The following is a 27,695-nucleotide window of genomic DNA, read 5'->3' as shown; positions in this document are numbered from 1 at the left end:
TTTTTTTTTTTTTTGAAAAAGTGTTCCCTTCTCATATATCATCTTTGTCTCTTAAAACTGTACTCTTAGCAATTTTGGTTAACAAATGACTTTGTCCCTCTCATCAGAAGTCACAGAAAGCTTTTATGTCTGACTAGTCAAATCTTACGATAAAGTCCCTCTGTACCCTTCTAATCCATGTTTCCTGAGCAATTACGATTCTCATAATTGTATATTTACTTATATATGTAGAAAACAAATTATATATATTTGCAATATATTTATATGGCTGGTGTGTGTATATAATATACTTTGTGGGTAGATTTGAGTGTATCTCACGTATCTCCAAGAGTCTAAGAAAAGTGATAAAAGGGGTATTAGTACCATATAAAAAGGAGTGAATCAGATTACCAAGGCCATTTTACAAATGATAGAGAGAAAAATAAAATTAAAAATTGAGATTAGGTACCCTACAGTTAGTTCTCTGTTCAGAGCTCCTTTCTTTAAGCCACAGGCCCCAAGCACCGTTTTATAGGCCAACAGCATTTCGCTAGGCCCTGTGCATTCTTGTGTTTGACTATCCAGGAGCAATCCCAGAGATTCAGGGCATGTAATGGATTGTGTTGGCGCTTGGGAGGAAATGTAAGTCACGTGCTCCGAGTCAGCTTAATGACTTGGCTAGAGAGGCACCTATTGGCCGCCCACCTTGGTGCGTCCTTGTTGACTGTTCCCATCACCAGCGACTCAGACAGAGTGAAGCATTTCTACATTTGGGAATTTACGAAGGTCTGAGGGCCATAAAGCTTTAAACTATCAAGGCTTGTTTCAAAGGAGTACTATACATGCAGGGTTTGAAAAAGGAAAAGATCTAACAAAGATTAGTTATAGTGTTTAGATCCCCAGCCTCCCTAACCCTAGAAGCCCAGTCTCATAACTGTGTGGAGCAGGGTTCTTCTCGCTCCTCTCTGCCCTCAGGTCTCTCCTAAGAGCACCTGGCTTGGTCCTGGGGGCTTCAGACGCAAGTTCACTTCCCGCATCTGCCCACCTAACATCCCACCTGGGGCCCATGACTTTGAGGATGTATGACTAGATATGCTATGGGATGAGAGCAGGACTGGGTTTTCTGGGAAATGGCCAACGAGTCTGGTTCAGAGACCTAGCAGTTGAAATTCGGAGCTGGAAATGTGGAGATCTCATTGGTAGAATTTCGTAGGTATCTACGAGGCACACGTGGTGGTCTCCAGATACTTTATTTATACAGGTATGCAAGTAAATGAACTGGTTGAAAAAAGCAAATACCTTCATTCCATGAATCATGCAATAAAGTAAGGGCAAAGAAGGAAAGTGAGGTGTTGGAGCAGTTTCTGAGTTACTGGAAAATGTGAATGTGGATATTATTAATACAGACCAGTAATAAACCTTTTCTGGTTTTCAGCCCAATTCATTTTTATTTAATCTTGTCAAGTTCACATGAAGTATTTCATAGACCTTGAATGGGGATTAATCTCCATAGGGGCCCTGTATAGATGGGTATATATTGATTTTTCTGTTTCTGTTTATTTTCATTTGTATCATCTGTTTACCTCCTTCACCCACTTCCCCCACACCCTTTCTCACACTCCCTCTCTCTTTTTCTGTTCCCTCTTTCTTTACTCCCCCCCCCATACACACACACACACACACACACACACACACACACACACCCCAAATGGGTATAAATGGGTGGTGGTCCTCTGGTGACTAGTCTGAGATCTAGCTTTTGGAAATAAAACACCCTGCTTTCTTTCTTACATCAGAGAAGCACACCCAAGTAGCAGTAATACTGATGCTGGGGGTACTTGATTCAGGAAGAGGGTCACAGGACACAGGCACGGATGTCCTTGTCCCACCATCTGTGGCGGGCAGAGCAGGAGCTGGTACTTTGTGTAAAGGCCCAGATTACCAGAACAATGAACCGAGGCCTTCAGAACGCACTTATATGAGAGAGGCTGGAATATTTCACTTAACAAATTCAGATAAACTTATAATAAGAACAATAGCTACACTTTACTGGTGTTTTCTAGGTGCTAGGTACTGGCTTTACATACATTTTCACTTTGTAAATTACATAGTTATTCCCATTTTACTGATGAGGAAACTGAGGTCCAGAGGATAATGTGGTGTGCATGAAGTTGGTCACATAGCTGGCATTTGAACATGAATATATCTTTGGTTTCCACTATTAAGTGCTGTCTCCTTAATCAGTGGTAAAGGAACCTCACAGCCTAATATTACACATAAGCACCATCTTTCTTGAAGAAATAAAAACCTTCCCTAGACTGGGTAATGATGGTCCCAACTTTTAAATCGGAAGTCTTCACAGCTAGGACCGGATGTGTTATGTGACTGCTTAAGCTTCCGTTCACAGATGTATGACATTGGCCTTCAGATGCTTGACCTTCTTCCCACATTCCCATTTCTTCCTCCAGCTCCTCATGCCTATGAAGCCTCTTCTTCTTGACCTTGTCATTTTCACTTGAAAACGTGGTTCCTGCAACTTGCCTGAGAGTCACATGGGGAACATTAATGCTTCGTACAGTTCTAGGAGATTTTTGGGAAGAAGGTTGTCAGCATTGGGGGGGAGGGGGGTTACATTTTGCATGCTTTCTTATTTTCTGTGCATTTTGCCCATGCCTGACGTGGTGTTATTTGTGTAGCATCCAACTAAGCGTTTGCCAGGTGTTATTGCAGTGATAGTTCCCATACGCAACGCCTTGGCATAAGTCAAGATGAGAAACAAAGTATGCGTTAGCGATGAAAACTCCGACTTGATCAGCAAAGGGCTGACGTCCCAATTGGAAGCAGGGAGAAGTAGCATACCATTGCCTCAGGCGTGACGAAGCTGTTTGTCTATCCCCTTCCTATCCCCAACTCACAGGGAAACACATTTTAAAAATTCTGATGAATGCTTTCCAATTCTGTTTGGTGGGGAAGGCTGAGTTTGCAGGGAATTGGGAACGTATTGGCACTGTCTTAGCTCCTATCATCTGAATGAATTGCAAACTGCTTTTAAGCATTTATTTTACTGAGCCTGGGTTACAAACATAGGGAGCATCATGAAGTCCTGTCATTTAGCAAAAAAGAGAAAAGCATGTTTACATTCTGGAGAGGCAGTTGAGATTTATAAATAGCAAATAGTAGTTGCATAAAGACTTCTTTTTTCTTTATATAATGCAATATGAAGAGGTCCCCAAAGATGGGCCTTATTTTTAAAAATGCAATCCCTCCTTAGGTAATATTGTACCCATAGTAATATGCGCTTCACTTCTTATTGCCACATATTGCTTCTGTGAAAAATTTCAGAACCTCTTTCTGAGACAAAAGTTGAGAACTAAAATTGACAAGAGACCCATGGCAGTGGTGTTAATGGGGGCAGAGCTCAACAAACTGAGCCTTTTATACATATTTGCATTTCATGTGCTATTTCAAAACTCAAAAAATGCGTGGAATGCTTTTGCAAATCCACATACTTAACCCTACTTCTGCCTCTTTGAATAACCAACTGCCCCAGAATTTCTGTTCTTCTTAAGTAGCTACAGGATGTACCATACCTTCAAAGTGTTAATTTTTTTAAATATGTTTTTTATTGATTTCAGAGAGGAAGGGAGAGAGAGAGAGTGAGAGATAGAAACATCAATGATGAGAGAGAATCATTGATCGGCTGCCTCCTGCACTCCCCTTATTGGGGATTGAGCCAGCAATCTGGGCATGGGCCCTGTCTGGGAACGGAACAGTGATCTCTTGGTTCATGGGTCCATGCTCAATCACTGAGCCACACCAGCTGAGCTCAAAGAGTTAATTGTTAATTTTTGAATATATATCTCCTTTAACATTTCTTCTCCACTAACCCCTTTCTATTTTTGGCAAATTATGTAATAGCTTTAATTGGCTGAGCCATAATGGCAGGGTGGGAAAGACACAGGAAGAAGGCACATCCATTACAAAAGCAGCCTTTCAGAAGGTCTCAGCACTCTGCCAAAGCCGTCAGGTTCTCCCGAAAGGTAGCTACTCCCACTTTCAGCAGGAATGTAAGGAAAACTGCATCTAAGATGCAAAAATATTCCTGAGAATTCATCCAAGTAGAAAATCTCAAAGCCTCTTCATCTGTTTCTAACGTGCAGATGGTCTGTTACATTTTTTTTTTTTTTTTAGCATTTTAGTGCCATGTACAATTTGTTGCCTTAGCTTCGAAATGTCTAGAGTGGTGTCATCTTCTTTCTTTGAAGTACCTCCTAGAAGGAGTCCAGAGTCTCTTACCTAGATGCCATAGGAAAGGAACAGAACTCCTATACATAAGCATCGCTGTCCTACCCACCCAACCCTTAGTGGTCTGTCTCCATGTCTCTTGTCGCTCCTCCTCAGCTCCCTTCTGCAGCCATGCCTACTGAGCTCTAAGATCTTAGAAAGCACGGCATAGTATTCCCAATAGAGTTTGCACAGAAGGGGCTCATGGCCATTGGACAGCTTTTAAGTCTGTAATGAAGATTAAAACCACCAATTGTCTTGCAGGGAGAATCTATCCTAGAGGACTTTTTGAGATCCAAAACTAATGTCAGGTTCCAGAGTGCTTTTAATGGGCATGGCAACTCTAGCCCTTTCACTTTCTCAGATTTGAACCACCACAAACGGGCAGCAAAGAGATAATAGTCTCTTGATATTGACTTACCTTCTCAAGAGAATGAATGGTAAGGTAGAATGTGAATCCTCTCAGGTCTGAGAGAATATCCTTAGGCCATTTAACCCACTTTATTCATACCTCTTATTGGGGGTGTTGCTCAGGAAGTCAACTTTCATGGATGTCTCCTATGTCTGACTCTCTTTTCCTATAGGAATTGCATTTTGTATTCCTTTTTTTATCCTGTCACCCAACATAACGATAAGCTAATAGATATCCAATATATGTTAACAGATCAATGTAAATAAGTTTATTAGCAAAATTATAGCTGTATGTTCCTCATTCTTATGTATGCACAATAGTTGGCACAGCAAATCTGAATATTATATATAATTCACCAGTTTTTTTTGTAGGAATTGTTTTCTTAATGAGTCATTTCTTTCTCAGAGTCTTCAGAGATATTATCACTTTCAGTAGGATGTATAAAAAAACATCTTAAATAATTTTTTCTAAGAACCTCACTGAAAAGTGTTATCTCATTTACAGAGTTTTTTTAACAGTTATTGTGAGTAACCAATTTAGTATGAATCTATTTTTATCACTAACATTCTGTTCATCCTACATGGTTTTCCAAGAGGAACCAAGATGATCAGATAGGTTTTCTTCACAATTTCTTCCAAAGTGTGAACCACTGAGACCTGCTATTATCTTTGCAGTCTCAACACTAATACATTGGGTGCAAAACTGAGTTTTTCCCAAGGGGTAACATAGACAACTTTCTTTATGATTTGCAAAGTGTCATAGTCAATTGTGTGAAATCCATGGTATAACTAAATGTGTACTCTGGTGATAGATATAAGAAGTCTCTCTGACTATACTTTACTATATCCTATACAATAAAGAGCTAATATGCTAATTAGACCAGAAGGTGGAACAACCTTCCCAAACGCCCTTCCAGAACAACCAGTGGGCAGGGGGCGGGGCCGCGAGGCAGCCAGGGCTGCGAAGGCCTACCCTTGCATGAATTTCGTGCATCAGGCCTCTAGTATACATACACCACACACACACACACACACACACACACACACACACACACACACACACACATAAATATGGTAAAAAAAGTCAGAGGTTTTCTTAATTGCCGTATTTTAAACACCACTGGCTATTTGAATTTCAGCTTGAGATTGTTTTCATTCGAAATGCAGCCTGCCAACTGTGTTCATACAGTACATGTGAATCAGGCAGATGAGTCTCCATCGCTTTAGTTTGTGACTTTGTACAAATTACTTAATTTCACAGGATCTCCGAATCCTCATCAGCAAAGTTGGGGCAAGATGGGGCAATAGTACTCTCCTCATAGATGGCAGGGAGGACCATGTGAGATCTGTTCTTCCCTTTATTCAACACTGTGGCTCACTCTGAGCAGGTGGGAGACAAGGCCCTGCCTTTGTGGATCTTACATTTCCTGTGGACTCAGTCACTCAGTCAGTAAACATAAATAAGCAGCTTAACGGCAGGTACAACCAGTGCTGAGAAGGAGATAAACAGGGCAGGGCAGGCGGAGCTGGACTCAGGAGGACTTGAGTGGACTAAGTGGGTTATATCCACTGCTCTGCCTGGAAAAGCATAGACAATAAACAGTAATGTCCCCCTTCCCCCATCATTCACAGTTCATTTTCTTGCCTTGTATTTTAACTATGTTCATAAATTTGTAGAACAACAATATGCATAGTTTTTATTTTGTGAGAAATGTTTTTATTATAAATGTAAGGTTTCAAAGCAGATATTTTATTGCTTCAGGCTTAGAAGACCAAGTTCATTTTCATTTCCTTATAGAGTAATACCATTATTTAAAACTCAACTGCAGGATAGTCCTGATTATCCTTTGATTGTTTTTTCTTCTCTACCATTTTGGGACTTAATAAATTTCACAGAGGCCATTTGTGTGCTAGCTTACCTTGTTAACCCACTTGAGTAGTGTAGTGCAACTGTTTTGTCTTAGATTGTTAGGTACCACGTAACCAGATGAACAGTCATCACACTTGAGTTTGTTTCATGAGTGCCGTCTTTCTATAGCCTAGGACCAAGTCTTCCTGAACTTCACATAGGCCTCAACAAAAGCATTCAATGAATGGATAATTTTTGCTTGCAGATTTCTTGACCAGGCTTTTAAGTTACTTCCACTTTGCCTTAAACTCTCTGAACTTACCATATTTTTCTGTGTATAAAACACTATTTTTTTTCTAAAATTGTTAGATTGAAAATTGAAGGGCATCTTATACAAGGAAGTCAGCCGAGAGGGGAGTTACTTGGGTGTGTAGCTGCCCATACCTTGTCAATCAGGCTTCCTCCAATCATGAACCTTATTGTTACTGATATCAGTTGATGCTGTAATTGGAGGTGGAGGTGGAGAGTGCGCAGATGCAATAGGGACCGGAGCTTTCTGGGCCCATAAAGGTGTCAAAAAAATAAAAAGATAAATATCAGTAAGCAATTGTCTTACTCTGCAACATTCAAACTGAATGTAATCAGCTATGCAAAAGAGCATGGACATAGAGCTGCAGAGAGACAATTTGGACCTCCTCCCACTGAGTGTGTGATCAGACAGTGGAGAAAACAGGAAGAACAACTCCTTAAGATGCCAGAAAAGAAGAAGGCCATAGAGGAAAACCAGCAAAATATTGATTCCTTCATTTGGGTTGGAAAAGGCCGGGGGGTTGGGGGGGGGGGCGTCTTATATATGGGGCGTCTTATACACGGAAAAGTACGGTACCTCCCCTGGACAAGTCTTCGTCCCTGTTAGGTTGGTGTGGCCATTGTCTGTTGAATAGCCTGAATATTCCCACCGGCGTGGTTTGACTTACTGCCATTGTATCTGTTAAGACCACCTGGCTTTGGGTGTCCTGGAAAGCCAGCGCCGTTACAGAGCACAACATCCTCAGACTTGGCCTCACACCTGACTTTGAGACTTACACTGTGTTTATTACTCTTGATCCTGGAGAAGTCCTTTGACCTCTGTGAGCCTTCCCCACCAGCATCGTGTAGCTGATGCCACTTCTCAGATGGTCATTGTGAGATTCATTGAGAAGGATTGTGAAAGTGCTTCATTCCCGCCTGTTTTTCTCGGCACTTTGTCCACCTTGGTATCAGAGGACGCACTGCATAGTGTTGATAATCCACTTTCTGAAATGTGTCCTATGTTATGCTTTATGGTCTGCCCCCCCACTTTTTTTTTTTTTTTTTTTTGTAGGTCATTGGATCTACAAAAAGAGAGAGGTTGGTTAAAAATTTCAAAAAGGAATTTTGGGGATTACCTGCTTATTTTAATGAACCATCTGTTCACTTGTGTGAGCAGAGTGCTTAATTTATGAAAAGTGAAGTAGGAGAAGTGGGCTGTGGCGAGTCAGCAAATGTTTTTACATAGTAGACTCATAGAAGTATAGTGAAGGGGAAAAAAAAAAACATGGAGGTGTAGTATAGTTTTAAATATGTCATTCGAAAGACAGCAAAAGGAGAAATGACAGAGGATAGCCTCAATAAGTAGTGAACTGGCAAAACTACACAAGAAGGAAATATAACAAGGCAGCTTTTAAGCTCAGGTAATAGCATGTGATATACTGTTAAAAATGGATGATCTGATCTGAAAGTTTACCCAAATTAGACAATCTGAGGTATAAGAACATTGGTATTCCAAGACCTGCTTATTCTCAAATGATTGGTGATATGTTTTATGCATAAATAATAAGGCTATTGATAATTTGTAATTTTTACTTGAATCTATTTAGGTATTTCTTGGTCCTTTCATGGTACTCTATTTAATCTTTCCCTAAAATAACAGTGTTGACTAACACATTATGTAAATCTTTTCCTGCTGTGTGTTCCATGGGCTCCAATAATTTCACCAGCTCACTCTTGGGCAGGGGGGAGTCGGGGGAGGGGGGCTGCCTCCTTCCACACATAAGCAAGTCTGCTTTAGCAAACCCTGGTAGTTTATAATGTAGAATACTGGTTTTAAACAACTTATTTTTGTTTACACAATCAGTTCATTTGTTTAAAGGCAATTTTCTTCTCTTCTAGATGAATGTTGAAAACAAACTCCCTCAATAATGGTCCTTTTTATACCACAATTTATTTAAAAAGTTAAAATAAACCAAAAAAACAGTTGTCCCAATAATAGTACAAGATAAATTTGTTGTAAATCAGGAGCCACAACATTTAAAATGAAATTTGAAAAAAAAAAGGGGGGGGGGAAAGATAGCTGTAATATTTTCAACAACAAAGATAACTTTGAAAAATAAAATTTGAAATTATTTTGACTTATGGGTAAGTGCTAACAATTAAATTAAAAAAATAAACACACAAAAACCCCAAAAGCATAATTTCAAAAATAGCTAAAAATAGTTGCACGTGGAGACTTAAACCTCTTTTGGATAATTTGGAACTTAATCATGTAATTATGATTCATTGAAATTGTTTTGGAAAAATGTTCTACACCAATTTAGCACAATTCCTTTTAATTTAATAAAAGGCCTTTTATGTTTGATTTTACAATATGGTCGGATTCTCTTAATGTGGGTAATAAAATTGTTATTTTCAAATATTATAGATGAGTATGTCACAATCAGAAAATATACATTAAAATTATCAGTATCAAGTTCTAGTGGAATAAAATGAGGCAAACATGAACTTTGTTTTTTATTGTCTTTGGTTTTTGTGAAGCCAGGAAGCATGTAAAATGGTTATTTTAACAAAACTACTACAATAGGGAAAAAAAACCCAAACATTTTCAGTTTCATTTTATTGGTACACCCCTTGATCAATGCATCAGAATTTTTGCTAAGCTATCAGTTTGACATTTCTCAGTAACATTTTCCTATCTGAGTAATCGAAGTTACAATTACCCTATATTCCTTTCTCATGTGAATATAGTATGGAGTCCCATTTTTATCTGGTATAAAGGAAACAATGACACATAGAATAATGGGCTGATGATTGAACCAGAAATTTCCTGTTATGTTGCAAGAAATTGCAAAATAATAAAGCTTAATTTGGCAGTTAATTAATGTGCATTTTCAAAACATTACTAGGTTTTGCAAAAGCACCATTCTAGAGGTGTGTTGGGAAGTTAGACATATAGTTAACACATGTTATCTATATGTACATGCATATATGCGCATATATATATATTATAAAATGTATATTCTGCTTTATAAGTCTCCTTTACATATTCATTCAGTGCGTTCACACCTGTTAGGAGCCTAAAGCTATTCTAAGTGATCTGTTTTGGGAATGCAACTGGAAAATAAACATCTTCTTAGCATCTTTGAGCCTGGTCTAATGATGGAAACAGACAACTGATAAACCAGGTGATAAAGTGTAGTGAATGCTCTGAAATCAGCTAGAAGAATGTTAAACAAAGACTTGAAGTTTTAAGACAACTTCCTGGTGGAGGTGACATTTAACTGTAACTAGAAGTTAACCAACTCCCCTCCCCCCTAAAAAAGGGGGGCATAGTGTCTTAATAGGTGGATCTACATGGACAAAGTAATATCTTGTACAAAAGATGGAACCTAGCATGGCAGAGAGAGGAAGGGAAAGAGGGAGAGGGAGGGAGAGAGGGAGAGGGAGCGGGAGAGAGAAGAGAGAGAGAGAAAGCATTTGTGTTTGAGTGCATTAGGAGTGGGGTAGGAGATTGTGAGAAAGATGGGTCTGGGCTGATTATCTGGAGAATGGTCAGGTCTGTGTTAATTATTGCCTGGACTATTGAAATAATTACCTTAATTGGTCACCCTCCGCAGGCTCCCTGCCAGGTCAGCCCACCTGTGCTCCTGCCTGGTGAATTCAGGAAGTACAGCTTTGCTAACATTGTCCCTGGCCCCATTCAGTGACTCTCCCTGGCCTGCAGATGGAAGTAGACAATCTTTAACTCACTTTTTAAAATTAGGCTAAGTTAGACTCAGTCTACTTTTCAAACTTATTTCCCACAGCTCTTATTACAGATTTATTACTTGTCATCAGTGCTTCAAATTATGCTGTTTTTCTCTACCTGGAGATATAACTCCTCATGTATGAATTCCACCTCTTCTTCAAATCTATTATTTGATTCTTCTAAATTGGAAACATTCTCTTTTTCCTTCAAAGTATGAGAACTCATTATCTGAATGCCCCTTATGACACTTTTGCCTCCTAGCCTTATATTTTAGTTATGTGCATGCTTTATTTCCTTTCATAGACTGTGTCTGATTCAATTTGTGTCTCCACTGCCCCATAGCAGTGAACACATGAAAGGTCTCAGCACGTAGTTGGTGAATAAATGTGTAAATGAGTTATTCTGGAAGATAACAAGATTTAGTATAAATCATATTCAAGGCAAGACCACTTCCACATTTATTTTATTTTACTCTCTGGCCTCATCTATTCACTTCCTACCTGCTAACTTACTTTTTGGGTTATATTAGGAGACAATGAAGTATTTGTTCTGTTCTGCTTTCTCTCTCCCCTATGTGTGCACATGTGTGCATGCACACAACACACTATATTTCTGACCTAAGCGCAAATCTAGCTCTTTTAGAACAAGTCCATAAACTCATTACAAGAAACACACAAAAAAACTTTATTTTATTTTTGATGATTTCTAATGGGGGCAGCCCATATTATCAATTTCTATCCTTGGAGCTGTTCATGGGATAATAAACAGCTGGACGCCTCCTTATCAGAAGGCTGATAAGAATCACTTCTTGGAATTGCCCTGAGAACAGATGATAGATGTTGTTGTGATAATGATAGACATTGTATTGCATCTGAACAGGACACTGAGGAGGTCACCATCAGAGAAAGCATTCTGCCCTGATGGCCTTCGAAAGCAGATGCCAACAAGTCTGTGGAGAATTCTTATATTCTTACTTAAAATTTTGTGTGAACATTTTAACTTTAGGTTAGGAAACTTATACTTGAATTGTAAAAGCCACATTCTCAAGTGAATCTGGGAACCACCTAAGACCTCTTACCCACACAGATGAAAATGAAGCTCAATTGTATAAGGTCTATTATTACTCAACTAAAATCAATGTCATTGACACGCTCCTTCTTTAGTGTACCATCTATGTTGAGTAAATAGAAAAAGAACACTTAAGGTCTCTCATGGGTACATAGGTGACCTGGATCCCTTGATCCTCTTTTTCCCATGAGGTCTTTTGCTTCTAATGAATCAGGTGTTTGGAGGCAACTTTCTTTTTGGCCAGAGGTGTGGCTGGCCTGCAGGCTTTGTTCTGGAGTAATGTACCTAAGAAAACAAAAGGCAGTGGTTCTTTTTATACAGCCTCCTGCTCAAGAGTGGCCTTTCGCCCATGGTCTGGGAAAAGAGCTGTGAGGAAAACAGACAGCTTAGAAACAGAAGTATCAGGCAATTGACAGATAGCATTAGCAGTTATCTGGAAGTCACTGGCGAACACGCTGGGTTTAAATGAACTGTAGGAAAGTGATTGTGATTGTGACGGTGTTTGATGTGTGACTGAGAATGTGTATTGGTCTATATCAGTGATGGTGAACCTTTTGAGCTCGGCCTGTCAGCACTTCGAAAAACCCTAACTTAACTCTGGTGCCGTGTCACATATAGAAATTTTTTGATATTTGCAACCATAGTAAAACAAAGACGTATATTTTTGATACTTATTTTTTATATTTAAATGCCATTTAACAAAGAAAAATCAACCAAAAAAAATGAGTTCACGTGTCACCTCTGACACGCGTGTCATAGGTTCGCCATCACTGGTCTATATAGACTAACCGATGGACCTCAGAGTAGTAGTCCTTAGAATCATCTGAGAGCTTGCCTGAGACCCAGCCAAGATCAATTAAATCAGAATTTCTGGGGGTTGTGGCTTCTTGTATTTGTAATGCATAGCCATGACGGAGGACCAAGGGCTTGTGCATTAGAGGTTGTCTTGGTGATGTGCTAGCTAGAACACTGGAAGTGCCTTCCACTATTCAAAAGTGCTTATTCATTCTACAAGCAGTTGCTAAAAATGCTTAGGTTGCTAAATGAAATTTAGTCCAGTCTTTAACAAGTTCTTAATCAGGAGGGGTGGACAGACTTGTAGAAATTATCTGTAATGCAACTTGACAGGTGCTGAATTCACTGGGGAGTTTATTCTTCCTGGCAGGGAAAGAAAGAGGAGGAAGGGAGGGGAAGTGAAAGGCAACGTGTCCTCAGAAAGTGACATCTGAAAAGGGTCACCTCTCGTAAAATCATGTGTCACCTCTGAAAACGGTTTCCTTTTGTTATCAACCCCTTTTAAAACACAGATGCCTGGTTTCTTAGTCCTCACCTTGGGCACTGGCAGAGCTTTCTCCAGCCCCCAGGAGCTGTATGAGTTGGACTCAGTGTCATAAAGGAGGCCCCTGTTTGGTTATGAGGTTGAGACCTGTGGGAGGTCACAGAGCTGGTGAGCGAGACAGGGACAGTAAGTCCAGGCTCCTGGGTAGTGATTGCCATCCTCGACCACTAGAGGCTCAGTGGGGGCTCCATCAGTAACAGAGATTCTAACTGGATGGTGAGCTGAGGGATTCTGCCCAGAGGGGAGGGTGAGGGAAGAGGAGGAAGGATGCTTTCGAGTGAGCGTATCTCGAGAAGTGGGCCTGAGTCACAGCACGTGTGTGTGTGTGTGTGTGTGTGTGTGTGTGTGTGTGTGTGTGTGTGTGTGTAAGTTTCCAGGGATGGGAGGAGAGTGCGAGGAGAGTGAGAGGGGCCCAGTGATTTCCGTTTACTGAGTACCAGACCATGACTGAGGCTCTTGTATTCATTCCTTCATTTAATACACCATCCCTAGAATGGTTTGCTTCTCTTCCATTTTATAGAAGAGGAAGTTGCCGTTCAGTGAGGTTGGGCTAATACATGTCAGAGTTGGCATTTGCACCCCTCTCTGATTCCAGCCCGTGTGACCATCCAGCTGGGGCTGTGAGGCATTCTTATGTCGAGTCCCCAGATAGCTCTTAACCTATAGCTCTCTGAGGCCTGTGTGTGTGAGAAGCCCACATGGTATGGACACAGCTAAGTGTCCCTATTTCTTATGAGGGTGGGAGTAGAGCAGAGAGTTGTGGTTGGATAACAGTACTAAGAAGGTCCCTGGAAAAGGAGCCAATGGGAGGAGAGTAGGAAAAACAGGAAAATGTCATTGGATGAAGAGAAAATGGGTACCACGTGTGCAGGTCCTGAGGAGGTCCTGGAGAAGGTGCAGAGGCACGTTAGAAAAGTATGTTATGGGACAGAATATCTTATACTCTGAACTCTAGTCAGCACTCATTCCCGAGGCAAGCAGTTCATGGGCATATTGGCCCAGCCCAGGCTGTGGGCACAAGGTTGGGTCTGAGTTCAAGGGCATATTGGCCTGGCCTGGGCTGTGGGCAGAAGGTTGAGGCTTGAGCCCCTGCTAGAGGCATTCCCTAGGGATGAAGACATGTACACATTGCACAGTAAAGCCAAGTAACCCTCTTAGTTCAGAGGCAAGGGCAAAGTGCCAAGGAAGGTAAAACCTCCATTTTTCCTGAGGGCCACCAGCTTTAGCCAGAGGTAGAGTGTGAAATGCTTGGATACGTTGCTTGACTCAGTGCACCCAAGCCGGGTGCTTAGCAGATCTGGGCTTTCTGCCTAAATGTTGTTGATATGATAGCGAGAGAAAAACATCATGTGACAGCCGTCTGTGCTTGTCCCCGTTCCGCTCGCACGCTGGCTCATTAAAAACCAGTGTTGCCATGGCTGTGTTCCTGCGAGGCCCAACATCTCCATACTTTATATCCTAAATAAGCCAGTAAGAATACCCTCTGCAGCTTCTTAGCATGGAGCGCCCGTGCTGATTAAGCTTGTTCGATAGGCTTAAGCGCTGACTTCAGTACCTTTCTGCCTTAGAACCTCACCCGATAGGTGTTTTGTAAGAGTCCCCTAGCTTATCAGCACCTATTTTCATTTATTTGTTTATTGTTCATATGGCTCATTCCCCAAAAAGCTACTCAAAGCTATTAGAAGCATATGAATTCTTTCTAAAAAATCCCACAACTTTCCACTTTTAGCCCCCGTGACAATTTTTCAGTAACTTGGGTTGAATGTTACTCTTTTGATATTTTCGGACCTGCCCTAGAAAGCCATTGATTGGCAGTCTCTGGGGTGGGGCTGGGAGACAGGCTCAGATAACTGGGATTATGATGCTGGTTTTTGACTTGGGAAGATTTTTTTCCCACCCTGCCTGCCCGTGCCGCTGCAGTCAGCATCCCATGGAGACGCCTCCTGGGCTCCTGAGCCAATGGCCTCTCTCCTCCCTGCAGCCTGGAGTCAGAGAGCTGATGGCTGTGCACAATTTTAGCAAATTGTCATGGGGCTGGGGGGAGGGGAGAGCTTGCCCCACAGGGACGGAGCCGGCGTCATTGAGCACATTGTGTGCAAGTACAAAGTTGATCTGTCTGAAGGAGACAGTGGTCAGCAGTGGGGAGGGACCTTTGTCACCTCATCGCTCCTTCCTGCTCTGTCATTGTTGTTTGTCTGAAGCGGTAGCACTTCATGGTCAGACGGGAGGCGGGATTTGTGAGGTCAGAAAGCCGCATTTGTGTTCTGTTAGGGAAGCCAAGAGGTATTTGGAGGAGTCCGAATGAAAAAATTGGGGGAAAGAATTGATATTTGGCCAAAAAGAATGTTTCTAAAAGATTAGGAGAGCAGTGTGATGCAGCAAATTCTGTATAAAACTGACAGCCAGCATTTGGGACATCTGTCATAGTTTGGGAAATTATTTAAGCACTAATCATATACATAATATCCATGTTCCCCTCTGGTAGACTTTGACGGAAGATTTACAGTGGGAATATTGAAATGGGACTTTGAAAACACTCCATAATATTGTACTTTAAAGTTTATCATAACTAATGTTGTGTTATGTTTCCAGATATATAAGAACAGGGTTTCCCCCTATATTTGTAGGCATGTGTAGGATCTGTGGTACCGATATATCAACTGACTTTACCAACCCATTTCACCCCTTTGATTTTCTTCAGTTTCTTTTATATTGCTAAATAAAATACTCGCCCGTTAAAAACCTACCATCCTCTCTCTATTTCTAACTTCATATTTTTCATTTCATATATCTTTTCTATATAAAAACACCATATCTGTGCTATATTCGAATCACAGAGGCCAGGCCAGTGGAATCCACTGCTAATCCAAGAAACTGCTTGTCGAAATGGATAATGTGAAGCAAAATTTAAACTTGTTTGGTATTCAGATTATTTCTTCTCGGTAGAAAAAAATAGTTGATCCTATAATACTGGTGTTGCTGAGGGAGAAAATAAAAGAATGACAGATAAACTGAAATTTATAAGAGAATCTGTTTTTTCTATTCCACTTCAGAAATACCACATGGATTAGTCTTCAAAATTAGTTGCTTATAATGTGAAACACCTTTTTATTTTGCTTTGTTCAATGCACTAGGCACTGAAATGGGGTCTATAAAGAACTGATTAAACAACTCTTCCAAGAGATTTTTTTAAGGAAAATAAAATTATATGCGTTTAACTTAAGAAGTTTACCTCTTCTTCATTCTCAGGAAAGCTCTAGAAGTATAATAGAGACAGTCACCCTGTAATCCACTTAATCATGGTATGAAGATGAATGGGGTACGATTTGTAAAACATTTTGTATTTCTCAATTCAAGGGCATGCGCCACAAATAGAACACTAAACTTTATTATGTAAATGTTAGGACTTTCAATTATTAGCCACGATTGCAAAGTGTCTGATTCGGATGCCATCAAACTTCACAAGTGTTTCTGCTACAAACAGTTGAGAAGCCTGACAGTTGCTGTACCGAAAAAAAAAAAAAAAAAAAAAATGAAGCAATTGAAAAAAAGAATAGACATGTAGTGCTCTGGCATTTCCAATTTCATGATGCTATAATAAGTCAGCCAACACATGTTGGACTGCTTCATGATGCTGGCACCTATGAAATGTCACTGGGCTTTCACAAGGTCATGGAGACTCGGGGCTGGCTCAGAGATGCTGGCCAGACTCAGCTTTGGAGTTCAGAAGGCTGTGGAATAGGGGAGACAGTAGGTGCCAATTAAAAGCTTGAGGCACTTCAGAGATGGCTACACCCTACGGTCCTATGGAATGGAGGAGGCCATGGGCATAAGGAAAAAGTGAGACCATTTCTTCTCCAGCATCTTGTAACCAGTAACTCTAAATATATGATTCTTGTGGGCCCTCTCTGAGGAGGCTAGGATTTCTTCAGATGACTACCAGCTAAAACTGTATGCTGATAGGACTCTTGTTGTCACAGTTGTGTGTATATCTGATTTGTCACAGACAAAAGTGGCTGGAGAAAAGAGTTGTATCTTTGTGACTAGAATGTGTGTGTGTGTGTGTGTGTGTGTGATTGTTGCCTTTTTCTCTTTTTCCACCTCCTCAGCAGCAGCTAACCCGACTCTCATGCATTATTACATAATACTTATCTAGATGTGTAGAGTTTCAGTTATGCCATTTTCAGGATGATTAATGGGAGTTGCACAATAAAAGCTCCCAAGTTCTCTGGGGAAAAAGTCATAGTATCCCGATGTTTGAGCTAGAGTGCGTGGATATTGCGTCAGCATTGAGTTTATTTTGGGTTGTTGTAAATGTCACTATTGGTTTTAATGTCCAAGAATCTTCATCATCAAACTTAGCAATGTTCTTTAAAGTGGTGCTAGAATATCCATTGAGTAAGAGAGATGATTCTTTAAATAGGTAGAAAAGTCTAACCTAAAACCAGATCAGAGCAGATGTTGACGAGAAAATGTTTAATGCCCATGAAACTAATTTTCCATTTTTAATTATACTTCCTCCACCTAAAGTAAAAGGAATATTTTAATGTATGGAGTCAGAATGTGAGAATACATCTTATTAAGCTGCCCATGAAGTCGTGTCTGGTTTGAAGATGCAAAGATGATCTTAAAGATTTTCTTGCCTTTCCAAATGATAAAACTCTAAAATAAGTACAAGGGTGCCATGATACTAAAAATAGGAAATTTTCAAGAGGAAAAAAAAAAAATCCCATTTACTTATCTGAGTTAAAGGGCCAATATTTGAGAATAAAAAAATTAATAGAAAAATTACTCTTAATATGTCAATACAATATAGTATACCATACTATTTAAATATAGTAAATATGTAGTATTGATTTATTAACAGTATCTATACTATACATATCTATGATACTGTACAGTATACTATTTGTAAACCAAAGCAAACAGTGACATCAAATCAGTGAAATCTCCATGGAAACTTCCTAAGGAAAACCAGCATTTCCAGTGAAAGTTGCAAAAAATTTATGAGTGTAAGCTTGGACCCCTGTGATATTTTATATGTAAGTTTATTTAGCTTTTTATTAGAATTGATGCAGGAATTGATTTAAAAGCATAGTGGAACCATAGAAAACATTTTTGGAAATGCATGAAACTATATTTCTGGACTGCCAATGCTTTTTTTATTTTATTTTTTTATCCGCCTTTCGCAGATTTTTTCTGAGATATTTGTATCTTCATAGCTAGAAAAAAAAAACCCAAAAAACAGTAAGAATTTTCCATAGGAAGCTACCAAATACCTTTGCCAGAATTTCTGGCCCATATCTGAGCAATGACTATCTCTAGAATGTGCCACTAAAACTCTTGCACATCTCATCTGTCCCCAAGAAAATATTTTTGTTTAAACAATTGAAATAAATGGTTACAGTTTGAACAGTCTTACCAGAACACCAGCATTTCCAGTGAAAGTTGAAAAAGACTTATGAGTATCAGCTCATACCCCTGCAATCTATTCATTACTCTTTTATTTCCAGAATCTGCACAAATATGACTCAGTAATTATAATCCTACCACATAGTTATTCTTTGGCAGCTTAATAAGATATCTTCTCACATTCTGACCTCATACATGACAATATTTCTTTTATTTTAGATGGAGGAAGTATAATTAAAAATGGGAAATTGTTTTCTTTTTCATTTTTAAAATAGAATTTTAAGGTTGTTTTTTTTTAATTTAAGTTCCACCAACTTCTAAGTAAGATGTTTTCTTTTTTTATTGCTAATGAGTTCTTAAGTAAATATTAAAAATATTTTATGTCTTGTAAAAATCGTGGTTTTTTCATATCTCTAAGTAACCATCTTTCATTCCATTTTATGTTTGTTCTATAATTTATGTAAATATATATGTATCACATACACATAATTTTTAGATATATACTCTACATATAAGCTTGGATATAATTATTTAAAATATACTTTATTAAACTATAATGTTTAAGAATTAACAAAGCACTTATTTTTAAGCTCAAACAGTTAATCTAAACATACATCTTACCTTGTTATAATCACAAGATTTGTGCCAATTTCAAAGACTAATGAAAAAAAAAATCCTTAAATTCATAGTGGAGCAGTTTGTAACTTCAAAAATTGGGGACTTGATCAATTGATCTCTCAAATGACCATTATTCATCATATACAGGCTTTTAAGACTACGGGGTTGGGGGAATGTTGACTTTTTTGGACAGGTTATTTCTAATTTATAGATGTAGAAAAATTATTAGAGAAAAATGGACTCAGCGGGGATCAATATTATTGAACTTCCTCCATTCCCTTAAAATATATAGTTCATGTATTACAGCGATGCCTTTGGAATCTGGGTTGAGTTAAGCTATAAAAAGCCTCCTTGAATGGAGTCTAAGGTATTGATGGCACAGGCTCTTTAATGCAGCCTGCTAGTCAGCCTAATAGCTCACTGAAAATCAGATTTCAGTGCAATCAACAAAAACAAACCACAGAAACCTAACACTGTAAGAAACGTATTAAAATAGCATTTTTTTCCTTAGTGTGGCAAGTACAGAATGATGATTAAGGGCCAAGCTTATATTATATTACTGATGGTTGTCATGCACTGTCCTTGTGTTGTGCTACTTGTATTATAATTTTTTTTTTTTTAGCACTTTTAACAGAGAACGGTGCTAAATGAAGCAACTGCTGCTTGTGATTTGCTGGAGACTTAGGAAAAGAGAGACAAATAATAGTTATTGATATCCTGTTATACCTGGAGCCATGTATGAGCTTGGCCTGCTATCTTGCTCAATCCTCAGATGCTGGGGTCCAACCCCAGCAGGTCCAGGGGTCCCCAAAGGTGTGGACGGAGTCGGCGAAGAAGGAATGACACGGAGACAGCGTTCAGTTGATCAGCAGCCTAGCCAGGATCTCTAGCCAGGATCTCCAGCCAAGTTCTGGTCTGGATCTCCAGCGAAGTTCTGGTTAGGATCTCCAGCCAGGTTCTGTGTCCATGTTCTCTTGCTAGGTTCTCCAGGTTCTCCAGCCAGGTTCTGTAGCCATGTTCCCTCGCTAGGTTCTCCAGCCAGGTTCTGTCCAGGTTCTCCAGCCAGGTTCAGTCACCAGGTTCTAGTCAGGTTCTCTTGCCAATTTCTGTAGTCAGGTTCAGTCCAGGATCTTTTGCCATGTTCTCTCGCTAGGTTCTGTCTCTAGGTTCTGAGGCCAGTTTCTGTCCAGGATCTTTTGCCATGTTCTCTCCAGCGAAGTTCTTCTGTCTCTAGGTTCTGTGTAGGTTCTCTCTTCTAAGTTCTGTCTTGTTACATCTGTATTTATACCAGTTGATTCCAATCCTATCAATCTCTATTCCAAAGGTTAGGGCGTTTCTTATCTCCATTCCAGGGAGTAAAGATTATGTAGCTTAAGCATGATTGTTCGTAGTTAAAGTGATTAATTACCCACCTGGCACTTAGTTAAGAGGTTTTATTCCCTCCCTAACTTCAGAGGAAAATCCCTACCTGGGGAAACAACCTTTCTCAGAGACCTTGGTTAAAACACATAGTGCCAAGAAGGTGAGCAAACATATTAAGAACAGTATGCCATATATGCCAGGTCCCTTGAAACAGCAAGGATGGACTGGCTCCCGGCACTCAGACATCACCAGTGCGGTGAATGGTATTGTTACTATTCTATTGAAAAGGTCTGGCCACTCAGAGAACTTAAGTAATTTCCACAGGTCACACAGCAAGTAAGTTACAAAGCTGCTATTTGAACCACCCTATGTTTGATAAAATGTACAATTAAATGGCACTTGTTGGAACTGCATTGTAGCATTCAAACTGAAAAAACGAAATACAAAAACCAAACAAACAACTTATTGATATTTATATTTTGCATTAATCCAAACAGCCCAATTTAATGTCTTGAGGCCAAGTCTCTGGATGACGTAGAGTAGTATCTCCCGTACAGATCTGCATAAGTAAGCGCTAGATACTGATGGAATTTCTGCTCTGAGATTTTTAGAACGTTATCACTGTATAGATTTTTAGGGTGTCAATCTCAACACAAATCTTCTTTCTTCCCTGGTGAAACTCCCAAACATGTCACCTTAGGTCCTTTTGTCATGGCACGCTTCCTTGTGCAGTCAAATTATAGGTGTCTGAATAAGTGCAGCATTCGGTTAGTGCAACTCAAAATCAAAGTTTGGTATTAGATTTAGTCCACCCCCCCCCTTCTGTTATCTTTATTGTCTCCAGAATAGAGTTAGAATAATTCATCTTCAATTATTTTGTAAGACATGTCCCTTCATTCATTCTGCAAATGACTCTTGAGGTGTGGGTGCTGGGAACCCAGACAGCTGCACCTGGAGAGAGAAGTACCAGTGTCGTATTTACCTGAATTCTCCGAGGAAGGTATGCTGCCTGTGGTTTTCCCTGGGGTGTTAGGCAATCCCATAGAAAAGGCTGTTTATTCTAAGTTATTCTTTACTTTGTTTTTATTTGTCAAACCACAATTATTCAGCAGCACGGTCAGCATTAAACAAGTCCCGAACTTCCTAAGGAGCTAAGTTTATCTAATATTAATTGCAGAGGCGACTGTGTTATTTTTTCCACACGCGTCAATGCAAAATTCATGCAGCTTTATAGAGTTGTGTTTTGCCGTGTTTTATGCTCTCTCGGCATAACCTGGGCCCCCAGACCTAGTGCCACAGGCCTCTGTGGATGAGGCTTGTATACTTTTCCCAAGCATCGCTTTTTGAAAGCACGGCTCAGATGCTGTCAGATCAAGCCGGGCACAGAAGGGTAGCCTTCCTGAGTAGAGGTAGCAAATACAGAAAGAAAACCAAAGGGCTCAGCTTCTATTCAGAGTTTGCGATGCCCGACACGGGATATATAGGGGACAAATTGGGTTTCTCTCCTTCATTATTTCAGCCTGGGCTGTGTTCACAGGTAGGAGGCCCGGTGGTTTGTGTTAAGGGGAGGCACTTGAACGAAGTCCTTAGCAAGACCGCTGTTAGCCTTGGCAAGGCCTGGTTCCGTGCTCAGGGCTACCTGTGTACTGTTTATGAAACTATGGAAACCGAGCTGAGTGCATTGACGGTAACTGAATCCACAGGGTGGATATACCCCTGCTTGTCTGCGCTTAACAAAGTCCAGTCTTAGTGAGAATGATGACGTGGAGATGCTGAGAACCAGGATTGCTCTTAGGTTGTTCTTTGCATGGAAAAGGCAGGTTTTCTCTAGGAGACTCCAACTGAATGACCCTGAAGTCAGACTATCCATCATCCTTGAGCTTATTTCTGTTGGCCAGTCCTTCCCTTGACTCTAAGTGCTGTTTTTGTAAAAGGTGTTTTGTATCCAGATGCTTTTAAGCTAATAACATGCTCATGACCTCAGCAGATATCAAGCATGACAATTTCATATGGAACAAGTTATAGATATCTAAATCTTACTTTATTTGTGAACATATCAATACCCATAATAATTACCTTCATGCCAAAAGGTTGTTTTTTGTTTGTTTGATATGCAATTTAAAAATGTGGTGGAAGGGATGGTAATAGCAGCTTCAGACCTTTATCTCGCTCAGAGAGGGGCATGCAGTGAGTGTCAAGAGCATGACTATACATTAGCTGCTTTAATCTTCATAATAAAACTCTGGTGAAGGTTAGGTAGCAATTTTGAAATGGATAAAAAGCCTGAGGCTTATGGAAGTTAGTCTTTTTATGCAGTTCAGACAGCTGATGAGTGAGAGCTAGGCCTCTACCCCAGGTCTTCAGACCTGTATGGTCCTTGCTATCAACTACTGTCCTCTACTGCTGTCTGATCTCAAGTTCAATTAGTAATGCTTTGTTACATAGAGCTTATTAAAGTAACAGGCAGTGTCCTAAGATAGTCACTCTGCATAGAAACTTATTCCTAAACACCTTCATCTAAACAAGCTAGAAATAGATCATTCAAATTAGAATTGACAGCTTTTATCACAAACATAAGCATCAGTTTCGTGTCAATTTACAGTAAAAGGCCAAATTATGGGAGATAAATTTTCCTTAGGAAGTTCAAATAAAGCTCAGGAAGGTGGTTGGTGCCTTCAATTAAATCTTTTTTTTACCCTCAAAACAGTTCTAATTAGAATGATTGATAAAAGAAGTTATCAAGGTAGCAATTGATGAGATCTGTTACTAACAGTATGACTTGACAGTACATTGAAATAATATGGGTACACTCCCTCATACAGCATTACATATGACAGACTTTAATAAATATATTTTGATAAAAAGAATCATCAAAAGGATGGTATATGCACATTTCTTATGTAATCAGTGTCTTTTTTTTAAATATGTTTTATTGATTTTTTACAGAGAGAAAGGGAGAGAGATAGAGAGTTAGAAACATCGATGAGAGAGAAACATTGATCAGCTGCCTCCTGCACATCTCCTACTGGGGATGTGCCCGCAATCCAGGTACATGCCCTTGACCGGAATCGAACCTGGGACCTCTCAGTCCGCAGGCCGACGCTCTATCCACTGAGCCAAACCGGTTTCGGCCACATTTCTTATTTTAATAGTACCTTATTGTGTTTCTCCATTTTACATTGTAAATTTTTTTGGTGGGTAAATGTGTTTATTTCTGATTGATTTATGGTGCTTGGGCACTGGAGACTGCACTTATCTTTGAAAGGGTAAAGGCTATATTTTTCCCCAGTATTTCATTGTACTTACTAATCTCTGTATACAGTGGTCACATATGAGAATTTTCTTCTCTCTATCTCTAAATATGTTAGTACATGGCCTTTTAAAGCTTAGCAGTAATTAAAATTTTATTTGTTATGAAATACTTGTAAAGGTGTTTTACTGAAAATACAGTGTGCCTTGAGTCCTCTAAGTTCATTTCCTTAGAACTCAGTACAAGTAAAAATAGATAGTAAAACTTCATGATTCTTTGGGGTTCATTAAAGTTAACCAGAAGATATTATGGAAGGAGCTTAATATTCTTTATTTGATATTCTATATTTTAATATTATCTTGGCAATTTGTAGATTTTTAAACTGGGATATTGATACAATAGAGCTAATATTAAAATTTAAAAAAAAACTTCTTTAAGCTTTAAAATCTTTCCAAATGTCTGAATACCTCATTTTCATAATGCATTTGGGTGAATTCATTACTTATTCTAAACGTATTATAAAATGATGTGGGCAGTACATTGTGTGCATGGTAGATCCAAGTGATAGGTTTGCATTATTATTATTTTTTAAGATTTGGTAATTTTACTCTTTTTTAAGATAGTTTCTGCTTTTGTTTTTTAGGGTCGTTGCTCCAGGGAGAACTGCAAATATCTGCACCCACCCCCACACTTAAAAACACAGTTGGAGATAAATGGGCGCAATAACTTGATTCAGCAGAAGAACATGGCCATGTTGGCCCAGCAAATGCAACTAGCCAATGCCATGATGCCCGGTGCCCCATTGCAACCCGTGGTGAGCATGTTTTCAGCCCTCATTGATTCCGTTTGTAATGCCAAGTGCTCCGTTTTAGTGTAAAAGTGACGATTGCACTAGTTCAAGGAACACAGGTGACAGGATCAGTTAGTTGCCTCGTACTTTCTAACACAGTTATCAGTCAAACCCTGAAATTGTTTTCACACTGTGAAGTTACTTATCTTCTGGGTAAATCGTGGAAATTTGCATTGTAACATGTTTTTCCCCTAACATTTTCTCCAAACTAAGTTCTGTGACTTTCAAATATAAAGTGTTTTGTTTGTTTTTTAAAAAGGGTCAGCAATCTCATCAATCTAGTCAGTGTGTATTTTCAGGCGACTTTAATGGCAATAGTAATCGTAAAACTTGGCATATGTCATCTCTAATTTTGAGAAAAAATTTTCCTTCCTTTTCTCCTTGAAGAGACTCTATATAGTTCTCTCTCTCTCTCTCTCTCTCTCTCTCTCTCTCTCTCTCTCTCTCTCTCTCTCATCTTTCTCTTTAAATCCTCACCTGAGGATATTTTTCCCATTACTTTTCAGAGACAGTGTGAGGGAGGGAGGAAGAGAGAGAAGCATCTATGTGAGAGAGACACATGCATGTGCCCCAACGAGAGGTGGGGGACTGGGCAGGGAGTGAACCTGCAACCCAGGTATCTGCCCTTAGACCTAGAATCGAACCTGTAGCCCTTTGGTGCTCAGGGTGATGCTCCAACCACTGAGAGACACTGGCCATGGCTAGTTCTCTTTCTTAAAAAAAAAGCCTTTGTTATTCTTCTAAACACAAGTTGAAATTATTTTGTGGTTACAGTGCTGAAAGAATTCTGACAGTGGTGAATCAATATGGACACAGAAGTCTCATAAAAGTAGAAATTATCAGGAGAGGCAGAAACTCCAAGGACTTTTAAGAAAAGACTTAAACATTAGAAGCTGTAGGGGGTCATGGGGATTTAATGTTTACTGAGCATCGTAGGGGGATAACATTTGAGTCTGAGCACATCTATTTATTTATTTACTTATTTGGATTTTTGAAGGGTGTAGAAGGTAAATGATTTCAATAACCTTTACTCACATTTGCTCATAGAAATGTAAGAGATTAATGTCATAATTATAGGTTGCAAAAGGTGTTCTGATATTCATTGTGATATGGTAATTCTGTGGTTAAACGTATGTTGAAATTTGCAGTGATAAGATTATATCTGTCAGTAATTTATGTCACTAACTTATGTAGTATTTTGGGGTCATGGGAATGTGAAGACCCACATTTTTTTGATATGCTAACTGTAGCAGTGTGCTAACTAATTTTTTTCCTAATACATTTTAACACCTGAACTCAATGTAATTGTTATTCTCTCTTAGAACTTAATGCACCAATCATTCCAAAAAAGAGGGGGGGATTGCATTTCGAGGTGGGAGGGATCTCCATATCACATCGGCAGTGATACCAATTATCAATTCTATACAGTTGAGGTGAGATAATACTGTAATTCTGTGTCTGTTTTAATCTGATATATATATATTTTTTTTCATTATTTGGGGGCTCAGTTTAAAATATGATATCTTAAATTTATTTTTTATGGTACCTGCTAATTTTACATGTGTACTTTGGGATAGCATAAACTCGTTCATTTGGTTTAAAAAAAAAAGTGTTTTTCTCTCCAGCATAAAATATTGGATAAGACTTCTCTGTTACACTTAGCCCTCACATAGGTAGCTTCAAAGATCCGATAAATCCTTGTGGTAGCTACTACTTTCCTTGATATAAGATCTCTCCTTGAGGTACTTTGTTCCACTTAAACATTTAAAGCGTATCTACCCGCTCAGTGACTGAGCGCGCCTCTGAGAGCAGCAGTGTGGTTCCCAGACGGCAAAGAGCAGCACTGGTCCTGGCAGTTCCTCTACTGAGTTCGTCCTTGAGTTATACTCTCAAGGTCGTTTCCAGGGTCATCACATCATAATCCTGGCACAAACTATAAGCAACATTCATGCCCATGGCTTTGAAATACTAGGAACAAAAATATGCATTGTTTAGGCAATCACTAAAGCACAGGTTTCTGGAACCATTAGACAAATCACCACATTTTCTGGTGATTTTGTTGGAAAATTCTCAGCTTAGACAAAGCATTAATTTTCTTTTCTTTTTTAAACACTTTTATTTTCATTTGTTATTTTCCATCACCATTCATCCCCTCTATGCCCTCTTCCACTCCCTTCTCTGGCTCCACGCCCCCCCCCCCCCAGATGTTCTGTTATGTTATATTATGTTCTGTTATGTTATATTATGTTCTGTTATGTTATATTATGTTATGTTATGTTATGTTATGTTATGTTAATTTCCCTGGTTCCTGGATTTGAAAGTGAAATAACCCTGTTGCTAGAGGCATTGTGAGATCAGTCTAGAAATAATATACTCTATGCAGAGTGACGTTTTTGTAATAAGTACAGCAGTCATTTTAAATATTCAGTTTTAAAGCACTTGCTAATGGGAATGGCTTTTAATGGCTACAGAGAAGGCTTTAATCTGGGAAATTTGCTTCAAAATCTCACCGGAGACGTTTTGATCCCTGTAGTCAGCCCTGTTTTAATGAAGATAATAACATGGAGATTCAGAAATAAGTGAGATGGTCCTAACCAGCTGCCTACTGGAACTTTAATGCCTGGCCCACAAATAGGGACGCTAACCGGCTGGAAGCAGCAGGTGGCAAATGTGGAAAAACCCCTCCCAGAGGCTGGCCAGCCGATAGTGTTTGCGGGGATGGCGTAAACTTGGGTCCTACCCAGGTGGTGGGGATCTCCAAGGAGATAATGCTGCGAATAGGTCCCCACCATCAGTAGCATCAGCAGTGTCTGAGCAGCGATGGGGCTTGAAGTCACACAGGCGAAGCCTCTTAGTTTTCTAATCTAAGGGCAACCAGTTGGGCCCCCAAACTGTGGCTGGAGGAACACGGATTGGGCAAAGGCTTAGCAAGGTCCAATCAGATTCAGAAGTATCTAGTGTTGCCCTAACCAGTTTGGCTCAGTGGATAGAGCATCGGCCTGTGGACTGAAGGGTCCCAGGTTTGATTCCGGTCAAGGGCATGTACCTTGGTTGCAGGCGCATCCCCAGTAGGGAGTGTGCAGGAGGCAGCTGATCGATGTTTCTCTCTCATCGATGTTTCTAACTCTATGCCTCTCCCTTCCTCTCTGTAAAAATATATTAAAAAAAAAAAAAAAAAAAAAGAAGTATCTAGTGTTGTGCCTGGCATGTCACAGAGAACAAACCATTGCT

At 39.6% G+C, this 27,695-nt stretch overlaps 1 protein-coding gene across 21 annotated transcripts in view; it reads left to right on the top strand.

Moving 5' to 3' along the window:
- MBNL1 (muscleblind like splicing regulator 1) overlaps positions 1-27,695 on the top strand; it is a 176,453-nt gene that overhangs the window by 113,368 nt on the left and 35,390 nt on the right. For 9 of the 21 annotated variants that reach the window (XM_036349119.1, XM_036349128.1, XM_036349116.1 and 6 more), the window contains exon 3: positions 24,258-24,428. The exons of 2 other annotated variants lie outside the window; for them this stretch is intronic. In XM_036349119.1, the coding sequence (XP_036205012.1) occupies positions 24,258-24,428 (171 nt within the window). Of the gene's footprint in view, positions 1-16,209; positions 16,292-16,338; positions 16,813-24,257; positions 24,429-25,786; positions 25,898-27,695 lie in introns of those variants that run through there. 10 more of the 21 variants (XM_036349108.1, XM_036349120.1, XM_036349107.1 and 7 more) reach the window with 3 other exon arrangements.

Source organism: Myotis myotis, unplaced genomic scaffold (assembly GCF_014108235.1).
Source record: "Myotis myotis isolate mMyoMyo1 unplaced genomic scaffold, mMyoMyo1.p scaffold_m19_p_2, whole genome shotgun sequence".
In the NCBI taxonomy this organism is placed as follows: domain Eukaryota; kingdom Metazoa; phylum Chordata; class Mammalia; order Chiroptera; family Vespertilionidae; genus Myotis; species Myotis myotis.
Note: the sequence above shows the minus strand (reverse complement) of the source record. Positions and strands in the feature narration are given on the sequence as shown.